A 24,602-nucleotide genomic window follows, 5' to 3' on the forward strand; every position below is an offset into this window, starting at 1 on the left:
TTCCATTTTTCAATACATTATACTTCTACTTCCCTATATCTCAGAGGCAAATATTATACTTTTTACTTTAGATTATTAACACAATAACTCTCTAATAACTACACAAGACCTATTTTTATTTTATTCTAGAATCTAGAAGATATAGAGCTAGAAGCAAAATGTTGCATCGTGACACTACTTTTACTTTGGTTCTAGATATATTTTGATGTCAATACTTTTGCACTTTTACTCAAGTAACATTTTGAATACAGAACTTTACTTGTAACAAGAGTATTTTTATATTGTAGTTTTTCCACCACTGGTGGAAAAAAGTACTTTTTCCACTACTGGTGGTTGGTTAGTTACTTTGCAGATTTAGATTAACAAACATACATTAACTGCAGGACTTTTAATTGTAAGAGAGTATTTCTACATTTACTAGTTAAAAAAAATCTGAGTACTTCTTCCACCACTGGTGACGGACAACAGGGAAGAACAGCTTGAGAAGATAAAGCTCTGACTCGGCATTTTGTGTCTCCATGCAGTGTCCACAGCTCTGTGTGCTGCTGCTCTTTTGACTGTGTGCATTCAGGAAGTGATATAACACAGCACATTGTGGGGTTTCTGCCCCTCCACAGGGCAGTGCTGAACTCCATAACCCTCAGACAAACGAGGCTGAAATGATGTGAATCAAGTTGTTTTATTTGTCATACGATACCATTGTTAACTGGGGGTGACGTTCCACGTCTGTTCAGCTCTCAGACTGACAACACGGCTCAGGCATACAGGTATCACAGCCAGAGGTCCAGCGGGTGCACTGTACCTCCACCTCAGGAGTTTATACACACATAGACTTGGCACGCGCGCACACACACACACACACACACACACACACACACACACACACACACACACACACACACACACACACACACACACACACACACACACACACACACACATTTGTCTGCATACAGAATGCAGTCACGCCATTTCAAACCTAAGCCTAAATACAGCATTTGCTCCTCATTGTTGATCTATACATTTTACCATCCTGCAGTGGTAACAAGATGTATCTTCATAATGCATTTCAGAACAAACACAGGGCATCAGCTATGAGGCGATGAATACAGGCCCACAGCTATAAGCAGATAGGAGGAATCGCAGCATGCCCACACATGCACATGTGTACTGTACACAACCTCTCATTATGTTGACGGGTCTCGATTCACAGTTAAGGGCGATTTTTCGTAGTTGTGTGCCAGTGTTGTGCACTCAAAACAGTAGATCTACACATTTCACAAAGGATCGCAGCGCAACACATTATGAGCTTGTAGATCTGCTATTTTCTGTGTGCAACACGGCGCACAAGCAAGTATAAATCAGGCATTAGCACTGGCGATAAGTGCATTTGCAATTCAAAGCCAGCAAATGTAGAAACAGTACCATAAAAAAAGGTATTGTGTAGCCATACATAAAATGTTGTTCAATATAATATATTTATGATAGACACCAATAAAAGGAAACAAAATGAGATGTCTTTCTTGTGTGGTGTTAAATCAAAGTGAAATCACAGTACCTCTACAAACACAAACTGAATTTTAAGGATGGATATCTGATGACATCTAAGTAGATGTTTGGTCTCACACGCACGCACGCACGCACGCACGCACGCACGCACGCACGCACGCACGCACGCACGCACGCACGCACGCACACACACACACACACACACACACACACACACACACACACACTCCGACTAATAACCAATATCAATAATGAACATCAAACTAAGCTGCAATACAAAACATTTCATAACGCACATATCCATACCCTGATAGAATATCCAAAAAGTTTAGCATTGCATTTATAAATTAGACACAATGAATAGTAATTTAAATTATGCATTTATATTATAGTCTATGTTAAGACTGTTAACAGCAATGGGGCTCAAAATGGGGCCAAAGATATGGTACAGAAAAGTATCCTCCAACACAATCCTCTCAGGGGACAAAATATACAAAGCACCGAATAGGAGATGAATTTACAGCCAGAGTTGCCACTAGCACAATATATTCAAGTTGTGTTGCATTTACTAGCATCAGGTCTGAGTTTGCTGTAGTTCAGAGTTCAGACAGCAAGGGATGCTGTTGTGTGACAATTGTTCTGGGAGTTTTCACACCTCTTGGTCATGGATTTGCTGCTGCATCTTGTTCAGCATCTCCTGCATCCTCTTCAGCTGGAAACAAAAATAGGGGGAGGTCAGAGCGAGAGTGCTGACATGTCAAATGTCTACTTAATTTACACCCTGTAGTACGACGCAATGCGACGTGTTTGCTGAAGGTTCTCTTTGGTACAATTGGGTGACAGAATTGATGCAAAAAAGGATGAGACCAATGCACCCTGATGAAGGCAGTTGTGCCGCAAACACGTAGGTTCCGTTTTTATTCGTGAAATGTATTAACCACTTTATTAAAGGTTTTTTTTACTTTTCAACAAGACTGCCTTGATCTCATCCTTTTTTGCATATAAATGTACATAAATGTAAATGTATTGTAATTAATACAAATGCTACTGAAACAAATACACCCTAACAGATGCTGCTGTACATCCATGCCATAAACTGGGATGTTTGACAGATCCGGTTCCATCTCTACATGGTGCAATACAAAAATAAAATAATAATAATCATAAATTAACAAAATGTATTTAAATAGCACCTTTCATATAGAAAACAGATCTGGGAACGGTACCATTGTTAAGACAAGAACAGGAGAAATGGCTGTGATAGCTTCATACCTCCTCATCTTTCATTTTGATGAGCCTCTCTGTTTCTACGTCTGGAGTGGACAGGGGCAGGATGGGGATGGGGCTCTCCATGCGGTTGTCCTGGGCCAGTTTACTGAGGAGGCACACAATCACACACAGAGGATAAAGGCACGTCAGAAAATGTTCATCTCCCACAAGATTGCCGTTCAAATATGCAAATGTCAGCAATAAACCAAGAAAATATGCTCTATTTTCTCAGCCGCCTCTTTCTCTCAACCACACAAACCCGAACATGGCGAACATTCTGTGAAAATAGCCGCTCTACAAGCTCAAAACGTGACACGACACAATGCATTGTGAGCTTGTAGATAGCCTAAGGAAAAATCATACCCGTGTGAAGTGAGGGGAGCTCTTATCATCGTACATCATCCAATAAAAAAATTAATATACTTCCTCATGAATTAATTTGTCAACGTGTTATTGTCTTTTAACCATGATACAATGTTTTTTTTTTAAACCCAATGTATTTAATGTAAATATAAAATAGATCTGAAAAAATCGGCTTTTTTTGTCTGAGCCGATTTGCTCAGACACATATGACGTAAATTAACATTTCATTCTCAATGGCATTTAATGTTTTGTGTTGACACAAAAAGACGATTTGCTCGGACACATATGACGTAAATGTCAATGGAAAATGTGACATGAGTTGTGACGAAAAGCTATAGGAGGGGCTAGAACGCCTAAAAAAAAGAGGGCCATGGATAAACCCTTGGGGGACATAATTGGTTGGTTGGTTGGTTGGTTGGTTAACCTTTTTTAGTGAAGAGAAGTTACTTTAACCAATTTGTATGTTATGATTATTTTTAATCCAATATAACCAACACATGGTTGGAGGTGTTCTCTCTGCTCTTCTACCACAAGAGGTATTGCATGAAGCTCAGATAGAAACAACTTCCCAGAAATGCTCTCCGTTATAGCTAACGACTTCAGTTCTCGTGGCTGCAAACGCCAGGTTGGACATGATGAACGTAATGCATTGCATTTAGCCCAAAATCATTGCATTTAGAAAAAATCCTAAAAGGGTTAAAGTAAAAACACACACACACACACACCTGGTCATCTCCTGTATGCACTGGGCTCTGTAGTTCTCATAGTGCACATCACACGTCACGTCCTTCAGGTCATGCATGTGGGAGCGAATCAGCATGTTCCTCAGCTTAACAAAGTCACAGTGCGATTGGTTTTCCACTGAGGGACAGAACGACAAACACAAACTGTCAACAACGTGACATATTGTGAGCATGTAGATCAGTTATTTTCACTGTTTGTCGTACAACAAAGTATAGATAGGGCTTAAGTGGTTACACCTGTAACTCATGCTAATGTTTAGATTTATTCAGGTTTGTGAGGGTGTATTTTCATCATAGTGTGTCAGCTCAGGGTTGGTTGAATATGCATCAGGAGTGGGCTATGTTGTGGTTGATCGTACCTTCAACGATACCCCACGGGTATAGTCTCCCCCTCACTCTCTGTCCGCGGGCTTCCACCACAGTGTTGCTGCCGATCACTGCAAACGGGGTGCACTCCTGCACACAGGGGAATAGATTATAGATTCCATATGTGACATGTCCATCCAATACTTATTCAATCAGATAAAACAAAAATTAAACTTCAGATTTGTAATAGGAGGTCCTCGGGGCACCCGCTGGCCAAGTGGTCCAGGCGCATGCCACATATAGGCTTTGGCCTGACAGCGCGTTGCGTGTTCGAGTCCCGCTCATGACGACCTTTGCTGCGTATCTCTCCCCTTCTCCCTCTTTCCTGTCTATCTTCACTTGATACTATCAATAAAGGCAGAAAAGCCAAAAACAAATCTTTAAAAAAAAAAGATTTGTAATAGGAAAATTAGGAAATTATGGTTCTCAAACTGTTTCATGTACAGGATCTTCAATGATACGTTTTAGGCTGCAGCCCCCATTTGAAAGGATTTAGTGCCAGAGACTCCCATAAAAGAAGAATGGTGTGTCTATGCTGTAGATGGGGAGATAACAATGCAGACAGTGGAATTTATAATCTGAACAGTCATTCTCATACATTCTGTCATTGATCTGACTTCTAGCCGGTGAAACAAAATTAAACTGTTCCTCATTTTGCTGGTCGACCCCTGGAACCCCCACAAGGTCCCCTGGGGGACCCCAGACCCCACTTTGACAAAAGCTGTCCAAGACTCACCTTCAGCTCTTTGTCCAGCTGCTTAAACTCCTCATCCTCATCTGAGTCACACTCGGGGAACTGGTACACCTTGATGCCAAACTTCTCGATCTCTTCTCGAACCTACGCACGTACGCACACGCACGTACACACACACACACACACGCACACACACGCGCGCGCGCACACACACACACACAATAAAATAAAATAAAATACAATAAAAATACACAAAAGTGTTGATCATATTCATAATAGATGATAGAACTGGTTATTTCATTGTAATAGGGCGACATGCCACTCACCCTGTCCTTAAGTTTCTTAATCTCATTGGGTGTGAGGCAGTCGGCCTTGGCGATGAGTGGAATGACGTTGACCTTTTCATGCAGCGCCTTCATGAATTCAACATCCACCGGACGCAGCCTACAGAGGGATACACAATGGCTGGGTGAGTACCAGAACAGGATGGAGAAAAGGTAGTTAAACAGTCTTGTATGTTGTATGCTAAATGCACTTGCATGTTGGGATAAGAGGTTCTCCAAAAGTATTGAAAAAGATCACACCTGTGTGAAGTGAGTGGTGCAACTCCGTGTGGGGGTCCCCGGAAGTTCCAGACACACAGGATGTCAAAAAGGGTTGTTTATATTTGTATGGCTGTAAACGGGAGCTAAACATAAACGTGCTTGTAAAGTGGGCTAAGAACAATTAAAAAGCACATTGTTCATTTAAGGTCTACTCGGCAAGAATATAGGACTACTGTATATAACCAAGGTTTCCACTCAAACAAGGTTGCATAGTGCACCTTACCACACAACCCCCGCACTGTCGGTAAATGGTGCATTTATATAGCGCCTTTATCCAAGGCGCTTTACATAGATTGTGCATTACATTCACCCATTCATACACCAATGGCAGAGGAAACCATGTAAGGCACCAACCTGCTCATGGGGAGCATTTTAGGTTTCAGCGTCTTGCTTCAACACTAATTCTGGGAGAGCCTGGGAGGGATCGAACTGGCCGTTCTACCTCTTGAGCCACTGCCGCCCTCTGGTCGGAACCAGAACTTTTTCTTGTAAGGAAAGTGGACAGCCCTTTCATTCTTAACTGACTAGTGACTACAACCTACATAAAACATTATAAAGCTTAGAAATTGTTTTTAAGAAAGTTCTCATAGACTAAATTGTTTTTACACTCGCTGTGGTTCCAACCTAAATTTCTGAACGTTAGATCTGCCCACTGTATACACTGCTGGAAGAGTGATCTTCACGGTTTAATTACATCAACATCCAACGTGCTTTGACATTATTTGTCTCTGGATTTTGGAGTTGTTCACGAAGGGATTATAGAGGTTTGTATCTCCTAACCCCCTCAGCTAACCTTTCTTCAAAACTGTACTTCAAAATTGTGTAGTGGTGTTACTTGTTGGAATATCTCGGAGGTGCAAGGTTCGGCAAGGTACAGCGTTGGTTCATTGCCTCATTTCGTTCTTTTTGACCTGCTGAAGCCAAATAATGTTTGACTACTTTAGGAGAATGCTACAGGCTTTACTGTAGTGGAGTGTGTAATGATAGCAGTAGTTAGTATTGGTTCCCCCCTGTCATCACCATCAGGTTGTGTCATTACACCTAGTCCTCAGCACCAACATTACATTCCTGCGTGTGTGTTTTGACTGTTTTCACTATCCTCCAAGACAAAACATAGGATAACATTAGGCAGATCCTCATTGGGCCTGTAGGTTAGGGTTAAAGTTAGGGTTAGAATAAGGTTAGATTTAAAAAAAAAAACTAAATAATGTATGTACAAATAAAAGGGAATAGAGAGAAAAAAAAAAAAAAAAAGAATAAGGTTAGAATTAGACAAAGGTTATGGTTAGCCTAGGGCCAGGCTTAAAGGACCATACTAGTTCAGCTAATTCCTCTTATTGTCTTTTCACAGCTTTGGACGTACTGTATATTGTACAAGAAAATATACTTTTCTTATGTCTTTTTGTTCTCATTTTCTTAAATTATAAATTACATTACACTGGTCCATACCCAGGGATATTCACACTCACAAGTATTTGCAGACTTTGGGTTATGTACTGTGTACATGCATTGCATTTGTATTTCTGAAAGTAGTAGTAGCAAAGCATCATTCAGGTGAATGATAATTTCTTTTTTTTTTAGGCTGGTCGACCCCCTACGGATGCTGCATTACCCGGGGATGAGCGCAGTCAAAGTATTAGTGCTGTGATTTTTGTACTTTTTCTGTTTTGCATGTGTCTATGGAGTTAACATTACTCTACTAGACCCCCAGGTGTGGTTATAATATTCAAATATGTCTTCCCTGTGTATTTTTGGTTTCTTCCTGAAAGCTGAAAGACTTTGAGTCAAAAGGCCCAATCGCAACAGCTGTGGGTGAGGTTTAAGTTCAGGTGGGTGGTGCTAAGGAGCCCTTCCAATAAATTCAATACCATATTCATTACCAACCACCCACAATATATGTCAAATTGTGTGTTAAATGTTGAAGTAACAAAGAAACATTTATCCATTAATAACCAACAATGTATATAACATTGAGGGTGCAGACGTTTATCCGACATACCAAAAGTCTGACATGCGCAAATCACCCGTTGTGTATAGTTTCATTATGGAGATATTTTATATTGGTTCATGAATCATGAGTAATGTGACTGCATCTTGTTGAGACTTTGTGAGACAGTGGTTATGAGTTGGTATCACATTAGCTGATGTGTCTGAATTACTGTCTACCTTAAGTCAGTCCTTAAAGGAGCATTCAGTGATTTGGGTGATTTGGAAAAAACCCTGGTCCACCCCGTTAACAAGATGTGCTCATGCACACGCTCTACAGTGAGGGAAGTACAACAGACCAACAGCACGTGCACCAAGGCCCTCCCCACTCGATCATGATTGGAGGAAGGCCCCTCTCATCCTGATTGGATGAAGGCTTTGCCACCCAAAGCCCAAACCGAAACTAGGGTTTTTTGACCCCAGGGGCTCACTGGGGACAGGGAGGAACTCCTTATATGGTCAGCACACTTTATAGTAGGGAGGATTATCCAAAAAATAAGTGATATTTGAATTAAGTGAAATCACTGAATATACCTTTAAGTCAGACTTAAAGCCAGGTTAGCTCATTTCATGAGCTTGTTTACTCTCTGACATTGTGTCTAATGTTAGGTTTAAAAACAAACAGAGCCCATAGGTATCAGCATTATTGTTATTATTACCAGTAAGACGCCTGAGGGCGAGAAGCAAAGGGGCGAGGTCGCGTGCACGCATCCGCCTGGGTGAAAGCAGACTGCTGGGCGAGCGCTGGCGCTTTGGCATGGGCGGTCAGATCAATATGGAATTCTGTACTGGCCATATGGAGCGTGTCTTGAGTGTACAGGGTTTGATGAGGCCAGATCAACATATGGTCAGCTCCATATGGAGATCTAAGGGTGGCAGCGGGGTCAGTGTCTTGAGTGTACAGGGTTTGATGAGGGCCCAGATAGGGCCGGGCCTTAATCTTCGGGCCTAGTTTTCACCGGCTGCCGGGCGCGGCTGCACAAATAACTTTGGGGCAGGCCGGCCCGTCTAGAGGAGTGGAGTGGAGAGGTATCAGTCAAAAGAGAGACATGGTGAAGGATCAACATAAGGAATGTCAGAACAGGTCATGTGCGCAGTCGAAAGTATTTGCATACTTTGGTTTATGCACAGCTATATGCTTCGTAAAACTTTGGGAGACCAAGTTTGTTGTGGTCTTGCGCGAGAGAGAGAGAGAGAGAGAGAGAGAGAGAGAGAGAGAGAGAGAGAGAGAGAGAGAAAGACATTAATCTCATAAAAGGATGTGTGTGGACACGGCTCCTAAATGAGTTTGCGACTCCTTTACAACTTTGTAGCTAAGCTGTGAGCTTGAGCATACAAGGTTTCTTCGACTATGCATACCCCTAAAAGGCTCCAGACATCCCAAAACAAACTGGTCAGGCTACAACTTGTCCTTCTACAACTCACCTCACCCCTGCTCATTTTGATAGGTTGGGATGGCTTAGGGTAGACGACAGAGTACAGCAACTTGCAATGGGCCTCATAGGCACCGGAGAGGGGGTCATTTGGGTCTGAATGTCCCCGCACTATTGGGGATTGGGAATGAAAATAACTCCTATGCCAAAAAAAGAAAACGTGGAATGCCCTACCAACAGTCATAAATGAATGTAAATCCCCACTCTCCTTCAAAACCGCTCTCAAAGAGCACTGCTGCAATTTGAAACTCCCTTACTGTACATATTATTTCTTTTGATTTCTAACCGTTTACATGATTATTTTTGCATGTGTCATTCAATGTTCTGATGAATTGAATATGAAGGACCCCAATGGAAACAACTAAAAAGACATAGGCTTTCTTGGGTTTTAAATCCTCTTAACAGACTTTGTATTGAACTGTACTTTCCTGTTCTTTGTTCTGCAAACTGTTAATAAAGTATTCAATCAATCAATCAATCAATCAATCAATCAGGTCTGCCTCAGCCTGTTGTCACATGCTTCTCTGCGTGCAGGACTTCAACACAGTAACTCTACGCATGCGCAGTTTGATATCACATAGCTTGAGAGGCTGTAACCATGGCGATGGCTGTATGTAACCATAGCCCATAGCCGTCCCATAGCCTGAAATCAGGGATATAAAAACGCTAATAAACAGCTTACATTTTTGGGAAAGTGAAAAACGGGCATCGAACTTTGGTGCGGATGCTAATGGTCAACACCTGTGTGCAAATTCAGATCAGGCAGAACAGGTTTTGATGACAGGTTTTGGTGACAGGTTTTGAGGACAGGTTTTGAGGACAGGTTTTGGTGACAAAGTTTTCCGTATTTGGTAGAAGCCACTTTACTGTAATAATACCTTCCCACATATTTCTACACACATTTGAATTGTTCCAAATTTAGATGGAAAAATAAATGATGAAAGCCATTATGTTGTTGAAACTTTCTTAAGTAGCGTGTGTGTGTGTGTGTTTTTTTACCCATGGCCAAACGGAGGTATGAAGTACAGACAGCAGTGGACTCTGTTGTCTTGGATGTTCTTTCTGTTCAGGCCGCTCTCGTCTCTGAAGTACTGCTCAAACTGCTGATCGATGTAATCTGTGATTGGCTTCCAGCTAGAACACACGCACGCACGCACGCACGCACGCACGCACGCACGCACGCACACACACACACACACACACACACACACACACACACACACACACACACACACACACACACACACACACACACACACACACACACACACACACACACACACACACACACACACACACACACACACACACACACACACACACACACACACACACAGGATACATAAGCAAAAATGTTCTGAAACACTAAGACATGTGAATACCTTTGGTATCAGAGCCAAGCCTAAACAGGACTGTTCCAGGCAAGAAAGTGATCTCACCACTCATTGTTGTTGACAGCATCTCCAAACCCTGGCGTGTCTACAATTGTCAGTTTGAGTTTGACTCCTTTCTCTTCAATGTCCACCGTATGCTTGATAATCTCCACTGTCTGGTTAATACGCTCTGAAAAGCAGAGACACAGAGGCAGTGGAAGAGACGAGTGAGTGAAATGAAGATGAAGAGAGCTGAGCTGTGAACGTTCTAATTGACATTATCCATGTTTACAGACAGACATGCAGACGGACAGGCAGTGAGCTGTGTATTAAATACCCTGGGATAACACTCACCCTCGGCATTGAGTAGCTTTCTGTCCTTATAAAGGTCAGTAAGAAACAGGCTGTTGACCAGAGTGGATTTGCCCATACCTGACTCTCCTGTTATAGACAGACAGACAGACAAAAACAATGAACCTCATATTACTCCATGTTCAATATCCAATATGTAAAGCAATGTTCAATTTCAAGGGGGATATGTGCTTTGTTTTGTTGTGTCAGTATTTATGTTGTATGCGATCAGCAATGCCAGTAACCAGTGTATCAAGAAGTGTACATTTGGATATTGTAACTGTGTATGAAAAGGTGTCATAATAATCCCATAAGGGATGGGCCATGATGTGGCATGACACTTAAATAAAAATAATTCATTCATTCATTCAACTCCAAATTGACCTGCAACCATGAGGGTGAAGTCAAATCCCTTCTTGACAGATTTCCTGTGAACTTGGTTGGGCAAGGTAGCGAAACCGACATACTGTTTCTCCTGAGAGAGAGAGAGAGAGAGAGAGAGAGAGGGAGAGGGAGAGGGAGAGAGTAGAATAATTGCATGCATGACAATAAATGTATCTTTTGTTTGAAGGTGTTTACACAACCAGAGGCATTCCCGCATTCCGTAGAACGACCCTTGCAGGTTTTTGGTGCAACAGTTAAAGAACAGGAGCTTGCTTCATTTTGGATCCACCTTGCTATCAAAGAACACAAGGGAGCTAGATTTGACACACTACTCAAGGTTTTTGATGTGTGCACAGCTGACCGTTACTTAAGGGCACTAGTGTTGAACGTCTGTTTTCTAGTGTATAAAGAGTAAAAAGTACACGCAGAAGTACAATGACAACCTCTTGCCTAAATAGTCTGTCTCCTAGCGTTAAGGAGGTGACTCCAGACCCTGAGATTTGAGACACGACACATTTTGCCTCCATAAAATGTCATTCTTGGATACGCCACTGTACACAACGCAAATACAAAACAAAACACAGGTGCTATGGAATGACAGACAGAGTGAGAGAGAGAGAGAGAGAGAGAACTTGCATCATGAGGTTAATCAAACAAAAGAAAAGAGTGATTCTGAAGTGAGACCATGATAGGTTTGACATCTGCTAAATCGTTTAAATCACCACAACAGACGGTAGGCAGCCTCTATAATGCAGCCAATCTAAAGCTGAATGGAAAAAACATCATGCCACTCCACTGCTAAGAACTACAATTTTCCACTATATCACACACATGTACACGCACGCACGCACGCACGCATGCACGCACGCACGCACGTACGCAAACACACACACACACACACACACACACACACACACACACACACACACACACACACACACACACACACACACACACACACACACACGCACACACACACACACAGGATACCAGTCTCTGACTATAACAAACTCAGCCCAAAGTGCTCGGTCTGGCAGAATGTCATTCTTGCCCTACTGCCCAACGTGAGCCCATTGACATCCATACACACTCAAGGCCAGCATGCCACAGCCTGCCAGGCTGCCACCGTCTAGGGTCCAGCATTGAGACAGAAGCTATATTGAATGGACATGAAAAGCCCTTTTCTACTCATTATCCAAACACAGTCAGCGTCCTTATAAGCTGTCATAACTTGTCACAGGCACTTCCGACAGCCTCGCTTTTACAAACACATCGTACAGAGACACACATGCGTGCATATGCACATGCACAACACACACACACAACTACCAGAGATGCTTGCTTGCGAGTGAGAATGGGGAAATCTACAAGGACAACACACTGAGTAACCATTCAATCATTCGACAGCAACAGGGTGTGACAGCGAATACAAATCTCTCATCACAAATCAATTTAGCATTAAACTGTCATTACATCATTGTGAGAGTACAGATGGCATGCAACAGTGATTCAAACACTTCCCTACTGATGGCTGTAAGATGAGAAAGATTCTTCAGTGTGAGCCTGAGGACTTCTTGCATTCCGGCAGGAACCATAAAGGTTTTGCTGTTAACACAAACAAATCTTTTGACACAAAACTCTTCTCACATTCCCTACCAATATATTATGTTTAGTTTGTTACCTTTTGACGGGCTGTTCTTACACGTGGGCAAAGCAAGCGTTCCACAAGTTTCTCCTGCAACATGATGGCATCCATACTAAACCGCACTGACGCCAATGGAATGAAAATAGCTAGCTACTGTGGCTAGTCTGAAATTTGAGGGGAGAAAAAAAAACAGGATGAGGCGGGGAAGGAACTCGACTCGTCCAAAAGTCAGCTTCCAGTCAGTGCCCTGAAACTCAGAGCCCTGATCAACTCCTGTCTCTCTTTCCAATGGTACCTCTCCCCATTTGAACCCAATCTGCTTCTGTCTGTTTACACTATCCTTCCTTTGTTCCTCCTACTTCCCTCCCCTCACTTTCTTTCACCTCTTTCCCCTCCTTCCTCTCTTTCTCTTGTCTTGTCTTCTCTGCCCTACAGCGATCCACTGCTCCCTGTTCAGACAGGTACTGTACCAGAGAGGAATTCTCACTAAGAGGGTGGGAGGGAGGGAGAGGAAGAGATTAAGAGATAGAGAGAGAGAGTGAGCATGAGAGAGAGGGAGAGAGAGCAGTGGACATGAGCAGGGGCATAGGTAGTAAGAGGTGGCAATTTCGGGGGAGGAAGTAAGGGCGGGATGGAGGGAAAGGTCTAAAAGCAACTCATTCATTCACCCCCCACCCCCACCCCATATGCTGGAAAATAAAACATTGCTTTGAGAGGATTACAGAAAGCAGAAATGTACAGGGACAGCATGCCACACAGACTGATTATTGACTCTGTTGAGAAGACGTGAACAAACATGACCAACGTGACGATGACAAAAGCTCGGAAACAGTGTCAAAACACCCACATATTAAGATGACTCCATACGAGTGTAGACATGCGGAAGAACTCATCATGGAGAGATGATAAAATAAATGAGTTTGTTAATCTAGCCATCATATCCATTCTGTGTATGTGTGTGTGTGTGTGTGTGTGTGTGTGTGTGTGTGTGTGTGTGTGTGTGTGTGTGTGTGTGTGTGTGTGTGTGTGTGTGTGTGTGTGTGTGTGCCTGCGTGTGTGCACGCGTGTGTATAAAGTACACAACCTATGTCTAGACTAAACAGCAATTGGCTGTTCTGTCAGCAATGCCAGTCCGAGGATTTCTGCCCAACAACTGTCTGTAGGTGAAAGAGGCCCTTTTTCATGGCAGAGGCTGGAAACAATTGTTTCCAGATGGGATGGGTGGTGGTAGTGGTGTGTGTGTGTGTGTGTGTGTGTGTGTGTGTGTGTGTGTGTGTGTGTGTGTGTGTGTGTGTGTGTGTGTGTGTGTGTGTGTGTGTGTGTGTGTGTGTGTGTGTGTGTGTGTGCGTGCGCATGGGTGTGTCTCACTCCTGGCTGATGTGGAGAACAGAGGTCATATGGTGTGATTGCTCTTTACAATAAAAGAGGGTGAACTTTTTTCCTTCCAGTGAAGGCACAGCCTGAGATAATGCCACGTACGGATACTGCAATTTCAGTCCACATCACAGGGGGGAGACAGAGATCTGTGTGTGTGTGTGTGTGTCTGTGTGTGTGCGTGCATGCAGTCCAGTTCTATGGACCAGTCCTCTGGTCTGGACCTATACAAGCCCTCTTGGTTTTCTATCATCGTCAGATATTGTGTTAGTAGGATCTAGGATCAGCAAGTTAGGGTCAGTGAAAGATTGTGAATTTATGATTGCTGTAACTATGGAAGCCAAATGGGCAACATTTTATATGATCTAGCCATATTCGTTTAAACAATTTTCACAAGGATCACGGTCATCCATTAAATTGTACTTTTCTAAATGCCTGGTTTTGACTCTTGTAATTAGAATCGTTTTCATCTCCTACATTAATTGACGCCATGTTTGTTAACATAAATGTTCATCTTCTTGTCCTCCAGAATCAAGTGATCAAGTGTTATGATGTCGTCAGACTCACTAGACTCGTCACAGGGTGGCACATGTGTGTATGTGCTCTGGGGGAGGGGTGCATAGGGCTTCATCTAAAGAGAACAGATGTCCTGGTGTGACATCACAATAGCCCCCCCCCCCCACACACTCTAACTTTCGAAGTGTCCAGCTGTCCATCTCATATAGCACTATGGCACCGGGAGCCCTGTCAGACACGAAGACAGGTGAATTGATAAGCACATTTGTTTTCACTCACTCGCATGGCGGTAGCCCGCTTTGTGAACCGCAGGCTGTTCATTACTCTGATGCAGAATTATATTCTAGAAAACTACTGTGCAGAGAAAAACTCTAGTGACTACTACTCCATAACATAACACACAACAGATATTTAAATGTGTTCGCAGTATGAAATGTCATTGCTGCTGTTGATGCTGTGCCAATGCGTTCAACTCTCCGAACACTTCCAGCTGATCAAATACAGGGGAGGCAGGAATTTAGGGCCTTTGGCAGGTGCGAAGGGGGTCATAAAGGAGACATTATTACCTAGAACAGATGATGGACACATGGATTACAAGTGTGTGTGCGTGCGTGCGTGCGTGCGTGCGTGCGTGCGTGCGTGCGTGCGTGCGTGCGTGCATACGCGCGTGCACAGTGCACACGCGTGCGTATGGTGCTTCACCACTTTCAACAATTTGTATGGCTGTGTCTAAGTCTATCACACACGTCTTTCTTGTTTTACATAGTTGTTCACAATATAAAAGTGGCTGCATGGAAGAACCTTTACTGTCAGTTATCACCTCAACCAACCTATTTGGCTGTGTATCTCCTCCTCATGAATTCATTTCTTGCATAACATTAGTTCTCATTTCTGGTCCCAGTCTATTGCTAGCTTCCCAGTTCCACTCAACCAGGTGTTTGAATCGCCTAGTTCCTAGGGTGTTCCAAATCTAAATTCATCGCCAACCAGGTGGCTAGACTGAAAGTACAGTGCCAGGACTGGAGTTGATGATGACTGAACGTCTTTGGCATTGTTACGGTGTTGGCATTTTGCAACACACAGTGATTTGGCATTACACTGCCAGGACGCGGCTCCCACCACCGCTCAGTGGCAAGTGGAGCCTCCACGTCTCCGTTCTCAGTGGTCTGGCTCAGTGGCTCATAATCTGTCCTTCATATGGGAAAACACAAAGCGAAGTGGCATGCCTGCTTGCATCTACTGCTGTGTGCAACCATGGCTCCTCGTCCCAGAGTGTGAAACATGCCACTCTCACCCACATGTCTGTCAGTTGGACGGGCGCTACGGGGGGGCAGCGATCTGGACATCAACCAGGCAGCGCCGCCGCTTGACTTCCTCCTCTGGGTCACACACTGTTGTAACCCGTGGAGGAAACAGTTGTCGAACTTTCACCATGGTCACCATCAACACGTCGGTGTAGTTTGGTAGATAGACCCATTAGTTTAAACTTTACGAACGTCGCACGCACGCACGCGCGCGCGCGCGCGCGCGCAGGCAGGCACGACATACGCACGCACGCACGCACGCACGCACGCACGCACGCAGGCACACACACACACACACACACACACACACACACACACACACACACACACGCACATATATATATATATTTATACTAGGACCAACATACACTAACTAGAAAGGTCGCAATTTTAAAAACTTGCAAAGTGTGGTTGCCGCACTAACGTTGCTAGCCAATTACAATTTCAAGTCACACCTGTGATCATGTGTAAGTAATTCGGAGGGTATTTATGCCCCCAAAAAAAAATCTGCAACAATTGCTTTTGGCTTTTGGTTGATTAAACCACCCGCGATATCTGATTCAATTTTTTTCTTTTTGTAAAATAGGCCCCTCCCACTAACTTCGGAAGCCGATTACGGTCGAACGATACGCACTATCAAAATTCCGCCTGTGGTGTTTTCAACGGAAAGGTCCAGAGATCATGTTTACCGATTTTTGTGAGATTTGGACAAAGTTTGTAGGAGGAGGAGCAAAAAGTGTGTTTTGGAGAAAATTCAAAATGGCGGAAAATCTATCATGACGCAAATGGGCGTGGCCTATATGGGGAGATGCGTCATGACCCAAGGAATCCAGGGACAAAATAATTTTGAGGCCGTTTTCTGCCCCCTCAATGTCGCAACTCTGTCTATACTCTATGGCTCTGTTGTAATCCAAACATACACGCGTGTGGGTATAGGGATAGGGTGGCCTGGCTGGGTGTATGACTTGACTACCGCGGCCTGAATGATTCAGCCCTGCAGCCCTGGTGTGAGATATGATCTGGACAACAGATGTCAATATGAAGTTGAGGATAACATTGACCACTTCTGTGTCTTAGTCATACTTCTCTCTCCTTTCTTTCGTAATCTTTTTTGTCATCAGACGGACAGCTTGGTCATATACTTCTCTCTTTGTTGACGTTTTGTAAACTCATCCTCCTGCCGTTAACCCAGTGGTGGAAAAGTAACTAAGTACATTTACTCAAATAATGTACTTAAGTACAATTTTGAGGTATTTGTACTTTACTTGACTGTATTCCAATTTCCAATACATTTACATCTACTCCACTACATCTCAGAGCCAACATTTGTACTTTTACTCCACTACAATTATTTGAAAACTTTAGTTACTTTGGAGATTTACATTTTGATTAGAAAAACATACATTACTGTAACCACTTCAACCCTATATACATTTCGACCATTTGAAAATAGCTGATCTACAAGCTCACAATGCGTTGCGATGCGATGCATTGTGTGCGACCTCTCTTTTCTATTCAAATATGAATATAAACTGGAAAGGTTGCAATTTTGAAAAAGTGCAAAGTGTGGTTGCCGCAGTCGCTTACATAGGCCCCTCCCACTAATGTTGCTAGCCAATTACAATGTCGCGTCAACCTTGTGATCATGCGTAAGTAATTCGCATTTGCAGCGCCCCCTATGGATGAAAATGGAATTGCTTTTGGAACTTGGTTGATTTAACCACCCGGGACATGTGATTCAAATTTGGGATGGTTTGGACATTCCGTTCGTGATTTGTGGCATTTTTTGTAAAATAGGCCCCTCCTACTAACTTCGGACGACGATTATGGCCGAAGTATACGCACTACCAAAATTCTGCAGTTTGTCTTTTAATCAGATAGGTCCGGAGATCATGTGTGCCGATTTTTGTGAGATTTGGACAAAATCTGTAGGAGGAGGAGCCAAAAGTGTGTTTTGGAGAAAATTCAAATTTGCAGGATTTCTTTCCCTGACGAAAATGGGCGTGGCCTATATGTGGAAATGCATCATGACCCAAGGAATCCATGGAAAAATAAATTTAGATTTGACGACTTACGGTTCAAGAGTTATAAGGAAAAACGCAAAGTGGGCTGTAATAGAGCCATGAGGCCGACTGATTCCCTTTCAATTAATTTTCATAATTATTATGAACCTCCCCCCCAAGTCTTGTAAATATGGCGCTTACGGTCTCCAAGGGAAAAAAATACTTAAATTTAGTCTTCGATTTCCCCATTATAAGTCTATGGAGAACTAATTAATTAATATCAATTAAACTATACAACGGATCTCTTAGCAAAATACAAGCACACGATTCCCGATGAAGCCGGTCGATTTGACATATGGCTCGAGTGTGTGCGGCAAAAACTGTGGGAGGAGTAGTGCGGCAAAGTATCCAAATGTACAATAACAATAGTCTGGTTGCCCTGTTAGGGCACACGATGTAGTGACTAGTGAATATGCAAATATGCAGAGAAAGCTCAAGTGTGACAACTCCAGCAGTAACAGACATCACTCTACCTTCATGCACTGCCCACTACAGATGACCTTCAGTCTAGTGTTGACACAACACAACACAACACAACACAACACAACACAACACAACACAACACAACACAACACAACACAACACAACACAAGGACAGAAACGCAGCCAGACACTGCAGTGCAGTGGAGGACAAGCATTGACCTTTTCTGATGACATCTCTCCATCTCACAGCCATCCAGCTGCAGCATTCACACCATTAACCCTGAATGCTTCCCATACTGGATCATGAATGTGTGTGTGTGTGTGTGTGTGTGTGTGTGTGTGTGTGTGTGTGTGTGTGTGTGTGTGTGTGTGTGTGTGTGTGTGTGTGTGTGTGTGTGTGTGTGTGTGTGTGTGTGTGTGTGTGTGTGTGTGCGTGTGTGCGTGCGTGCGTGCGTGACGTGCGTGACGTGTGTTCTGAACCCCCCGGTTCCATTTTTATGTTTACTTTCCTAGGAGATGTGAGTGCCTAGGCGTGTTTGGTTCTTTGGCATGATGCTAATCCAACAGCGTGTAATTGCTCTGGCAACAATAGGCTACTCCATGGACACTTGGCCAACATAGCCACGTTTTAGCATCTGCCTATTGGGCAACAAACAATAGGCTCTTGTGAGAGCATGGCTAGTGTGTGCACTGTGCATTAGCATTTAGCTTCCTCTGTCCAGTTAGCAGAGGAATGCAGGCAACTGAATGTCATCAGGGAAACACGGCAGATGAGAATTATTCCTAGGTCACTACTCACTACACACAGGGAAAGCTAGTTTTTTATTCTTTTGTGAGATTTGGACAAAGTTTGTAGGAGGAGGAGCAAAAAGTGTGTTTTGGAGAAAATTCAAAATGGCGGAAAATCTATCATGACGCAAATGGGCGTGGCCTATATGGGGAGATGCGTCATGACCCAAGGAATCCAGGGACAAAATAATTTTGAGGCCGTTTTCTGCCCCCTCAATGTCGCAACTCTGTCTATACTCTATGGCTCTGTTGTAATCCAAACATACACGCGTGTGGGTATAGGGATAGGGTGGCCTGGCTGGGTGTATGACTTGACTACCGCGGCCTGAATGATTCAGCCCTGCAGCCCTGGTGTGAGATATGATCTGGACAACAGATGTCAATATGAAGTTGAGGATAACATTGACCACTTCTGTGTCTTAGTCATACTTCTCTCTCCTTTCTTTCGTAATCTTTTTTGTCATCAGACGGACAGCTTGGTCATATACTTCTCTCTTTGTTGACGTTTTGTAAACTCATCCTCCTGCCGTTAACCCAGTGGTGGAAAAGTAACTAAGTACATTTACTCAAATAATGTACTTAAGTACAATTTTGAGGTATTTGTACTTTACTTGACTGTATTCCAATTTCCAATACATTTACATCTACTCCACTACATCTCAGAGCCAACATTTGTACTTTTACTCCACTACAATTATTTGAAAACTTTAGTTACTTTGGAGATTTACATTTTGATTAGAAAAACATACATTACTGTAACCACTTCAACCCTATATACATTTCGACCCTGGTTTTAAACTTACCCTGGTTTTAAACTTTTCCCTACCTCATGTGGAGAGCAGAAGCCCCATGGGGGCTCCCCCTTTTGAACCCCCGCCTACAACATACACACACACACACCCACACCCACACCCACACACCCTCCACCCTGAGTCCCGCTCCGCAGCTGGCCTCCTGAATGCAAGCGAGGGTCAGAGGGTCCCATATGTGGCCACTGTGCGTTTGCGGTAGATAAGAGAGATCAAGTGGGTGTGTTACGGAGGGGAAAGTTGGAGGGGGTCGGTGGGGTAGGTGGGGAACTAAGGTGAGAGTCAATTAAGAGTCAAGACAGGAAAAGGCAGCCCGAGTCTGGCAGTGTGCCGCGGGTTCGACTCCCAATCCCGACGGCCTTCACTGCATGTCACTCCCCCATCTCTCTCCCCCATTTCCTGTCAGCCTACTGTCTGTCCCTCTATAAAAACAAATATATAAAATAAAGGCGAAAGCCGCAAAAAAACAAACAAACATTAAAAGACAGGAAAAGGCATACAAAGTGCATGGATGTGTATGGATCCAAACACACCAACATATGATACTCCGCTCAACGCCTACAAGACAACCACTTCTGACCTTCTGACCTGCTGTGTGCACAGACTAGTATCACTCACTAGGATTGATCAGAGACCTGAATTAGGCTACTCATTCTCATATAAACCTTTGCATCCATCTTCATAAAGAATGGGCTTTGTATTGTAATATAGTTTTTTATTTACAGAGAAGGCTAAAGCCTATACTAATCATAGCACAACAATGCAGCACATAGCTGCATTAATTGCACAACAATGTCATACGACTCAAATGATGTATTGTTTCAACTCTCAGTTAAAAATAGGTCACTTTGTTCAAGCAGCGACTGCGAGATATGAATAAGTCTTAATGGGGACAGGGACAGTGTAGGAATGATGACACAACCCCCAGCCACTGGAGATAGGGAAAGGCAAGCAATGTATCATATACAATATATACATAAATACAGTATACACCCAACCCGGTCAACACAGCCACGGCCCACGGGCAACACTCGCATCACATGTCCTGTTCGTTGTGTGATTATTTAAGCACAAAGTTGCATCGTATCTCAGGTCGGTACCAGAAACTGGCTCAGTAAATTCTGGTGCAGCCACGATCAGTGCTGCCAGATTTAGCGAGAGAAATAAGCAACCAGGTTTATGTTGAAAACAAGCCCTTGAAAAGAAGCGACTATATTTAAACAGTATATGCATTGGCTATTTGAAAATAGCGAGATCTATGAGCTCAAAACGTGTCATGATGCGTTCTGAGTTTGTAGATCTTGAAATAAAATGTGAAATATTTGGAATATGTCGTTTAAACATTTTAACAATACAAATCAGAAAACATGGGGGCGTCTGCGCTACGGACAATCTACAGTATACTGTATCTATAAATGCTTGTTCCACACCCCCACAGGGAGTGCACAGTGCAGTGCCCGGTGTCGAGTCGGTCGGACCCGCGGTTGTCCAGAACTGACACAAAAGGCCTCTGCCCGGGCTTTGGAGAGGGCCCCTGCCCAGGCTCCATATATGAAGCTGGCCTGTTCTGACATCACAACTCTCCATAATTATTTGGGCATGCCTGACAGAACTCCATATCTAGGAATAAAGGGACACAGAGAGACAGATACAGAAATCTCCATAATGTATATTGGCATAGAAGGGACACAGACAGATGGGTGGAACGGGTACTCTGACACGGGTACAACGGGTATTGCATAGCCGGGTCACGGTGGGGCATGGATCTCCAACTTCCATTGTTACCGACTCTATAGCCGGGCACCGGTCTAGTAGGCTACATATTAATGTAGGGGTCCTCAATTATTGCTTAAACAATAATTAAAACATAGGAAGCAAGGCCAAATAAGCAACTACATCTTAGAAACTGCAACCCACAACTACCAATCAGGGGAGGCCTTTATATGAGGCCGGGAGGCCCCCACACCCCCATCATTCTCAACAATTACTTCAGCAACAACAACTCTCTTCATCCTGTCGTCCCTTCACAATAAAGTGTCTCCCCTTTAACTCCCAATGCCGCACATTTTACTCAGGTTATTAACAGGAAATAGGTGTAACTTAATATCAATTAATTCGGGTGCTCAGCTGTGTCCAGTTTCCCTGTGTAACACTCCGGTTTCGCTCCGGTTTTCATTTCCGTAAGTGAAAATTCCGCTGGCTTATGCTTGCTATGGGACGGAGCATTTTAGAATGTAAATATCTCGGAATCGCTTTTTAGACCTTGGTGCAAGGGTGGGGGAGCCCGAGGCCCCCTAGAGGGTGGAGGCCCCTAGAGGCTGGAGGCCCGTTTCAATTGAAACTGATGAAACATATAGCAAAGGCCTCCTATATATTTACAAGCAACAATACAGAAAAACAAGCCCACCGTTGCTTATAATAACATAACATAACATGGCAACACTGACTGACCACAGTCTCAATTCTACAACGGATACTAGTGTCAATGAAGTGAATGAACCCACTGGCCACACACGAGCTCCGGAGAAGAGACTCTTTTATTTTTTATGCTGCCTGGCAACACAATGGAATGGCTAATGAAGTTATTGGCAGAGAGGTGATGTCAGTAATGACTGAGGATGCTAAAGAGAGAGAGTAAAGGGAGTGAGTGATAGTGGAAAGCTGTGAGAAAGGGAAAGAAGTTAAAAAAAAGTGCAAGCTATGTAAAAAAATATATATATATATATATATATATATATATATATATAAAGGGGTATAATCAAAAGACTGATTTGTGCAATTTATATGATACCCTTCATTCCAGCATTCCTGAGCATTGTAACAGGACTTTATCAGTACTCACTCCTTCTGTCTCCCTCCTACACATGGATGCTGGTCCACCAGCAGGCAAAAACTGTACAGTAGAGTGTGTGTGGGAGGATAGAATACTAAGAATAGTGCATGAGAAGGTTACAAAGTGTACAAAGAACGCACACACTTTTACAATAAAAAATCATGAAGTAAAGTGTGGGGAGTAATTTAAGTCCATGGTTGCTATAATGGATGTTTGATTAGTTGTTCAGTTTTCACTAGATATCTTTAGCATCTATAAATATCAACAACACAAACAAAATTGCACATTTGCAGCTGCATTCATCCGGGTCTTTCTTAAATGCACTCATTGATAAGACCAGAATACTACCATGCTGTGGGCTGTGGCTGAGCCATGTGACACAATGATTGTGACTGAGCCCTGGATTTGGTCAGATTGTAACTGGGTCTGGGAATGGTGCAAATCTGTCTGCAATGTAACAGCCAATATCTTAATAAACAAAACAAGAATGCTGTTACTTTAAACAGTCCACTTTAAAAGGGGTAATCATCACTGAATCTGATACATGGTGATGTTACAACTGTGACAAAGCCATGCTTATTCCCAGAATGTCGACTCTCTGTCATCAGACACTATAGCTACAGCATTGGAAATAGGAGAGGAGTTTGAATGCTCATGTGAGATGGTGTTGAGATAAAGTAGACCCCCCACACGGGCTTATGCTGTCACCTTGTTTACAACCGTGAGGGGTTCAGAAGAGGTAAGAACCCTGTATATAATATGACGTCACGTGATAATGAGGTCAGTCTGTCTGTCCGTCAGCACAGTGCTTCACTATTGGCTGGAAGATCGTGCTGATTTAAATAAAAGCAGGTCAGTGCATGCCCACGGGATCAGGATGAGAGGGTTGACGGGATGCAAGCCCTGGGTACCATGTTGCTTACGCATCCTGCATCCTCTTCTTTAATAGTCCGCTAGCCTGCACTGCTGACGCTGGCTGGCCTATTATGCATCTGAAAATTAAACCCCTGTCAGCTTGATGTTGTTCACTGAACATCTCGTGATGTTTGGCTGTCCTCCTCAGCAATCAGCACCATCATGACGCCGATTGTAAAGACTAAATCAAACTACAGTATAACGCACGATAAAACGCGCACACGCAGTAGCTAGAATCCATTATAATCTGACATTTTTGAACATTGCCAATTTATTGTCGAGGCGAAAGATGCCGTGCAACAAACGTGCAATGCAACCAACTGTCTTTTCAACACTTAATACCAGCATTCACCCCAAACAGCAGCTAAAAACGACACAATAACACATTTAAAGATTCCTACCTCCATGCCTTCCTCTGTTGGCCATTTGATGGGTGGATGGATGGAAATGGGAGGCGCAGGTGCAAGGATGGAGACCGACGTCCATGGAATTTAAGAGAAAAACATGAAACAGTCATTAGAGAATAATCCATAATCAACCCATATTTATAACTACAAAGAAAATAAATGTATTGCATACCGGTTTTTACCGGGATGCGGCTTTTGTATCGTATGTTGGCCGTCATGTTCGCAGCTTTGAATGACCGAACCGACGGCTTGAGAACGCAAACCCCCTCTCTCATCCAAAGCAGCGAAGGACCGTGTGGGTCTGAGGAGGGCGGGGCCACGTCGTTCTAAGCCCCGCCCCCGCACAACAACGCAGGCCCAGCCAGTGCACACTGACTGTGCACATGTCTCATTAATTAATTTATATTTTTAGGTACAAATCAAAGGTTTATTGTTTATTGAATGGAGC

The 24,602-nt window shown here is 43.4% G+C and overlaps 1 protein-coding gene across 2 annotated transcripts; it reads right to left on the reverse strand.

Moving 5' to 3' along the window:
* Nucleotides 1–660: 660 nt before the first annotated feature.
* On the reverse strand, nucleotides 661–24,215 carry septin5a (septin 5a). Of its 2 annotated transcripts, none has more exons than XM_079515272.1 (11): nucleotides 24,149–24,215; nucleotides 11,077–11,167; nucleotides 10,696–10,782; nucleotides 10,408–10,531; nucleotides 9,968–10,102; nucleotides 5,271–5,388; nucleotides 4,987–5,088; nucleotides 4,244–4,340; nucleotides 3,867–4,002; nucleotides 2,782–2,884; nucleotides 661–2,221 (listed from the first exon to the last, which is right to left on the reverse strand). In XM_079515272.1, the coding sequence occupies exons 1-11, from the start codon at nucleotides 24,152–24,154 to the stop codon at nucleotides 2,159–2,161; spliced, it is 1,062 nt and encodes a 353-aa protein (XP_079371398.1). In that variant the 5' UTR covers nucleotides 24,155–24,215; the 3' UTR covers nucleotides 661–2,158. The 2 variants fall into 2 exon arrangements, with proteins under 2 accessions (XP_079371398.1, XP_079371397.1); XM_079515271.1 differs by lacking the exon at nucleotides 24,149–24,215 and adding an exon at nucleotides 12,758–13,079.
* Nucleotides 24,216–24,602: the final 387 nt, after the last annotated feature.

The sequence above is a fragment of the Electrona antarctica genome, assembly GCF_951216825.1.
Source record: "Electrona antarctica genome assembly, chromosome: 12".
Taxonomy (NCBI): Eukaryota; Metazoa; Chordata; class Actinopteri; order Myctophiformes; family Myctophidae; genus Electrona; species Electrona antarctica.

Coding starts and splice junctions, on each gene's coding strand:
- septin5a (XM_079515271.1), bottom strand. CDS start 12,832: ATGGATGCCATCATGTTGCAGGAGAAACTTGTGGAACGCTTGCTTTGC. Junction 10,103..10,407: donor GCTGTCAACAACAATGAGTG/GTGAGATCACTT, acceptor CGTGTGTTCTAG/CTGGAAGCCAATCACAGATT. Junction 2,222..2,781: donor TCAAAATGAAAGATGAGGAG/GTATGAAGCTAT, acceptor TTTTGTTTCCAG/CTGAAGAGGATGCAGGAGAT.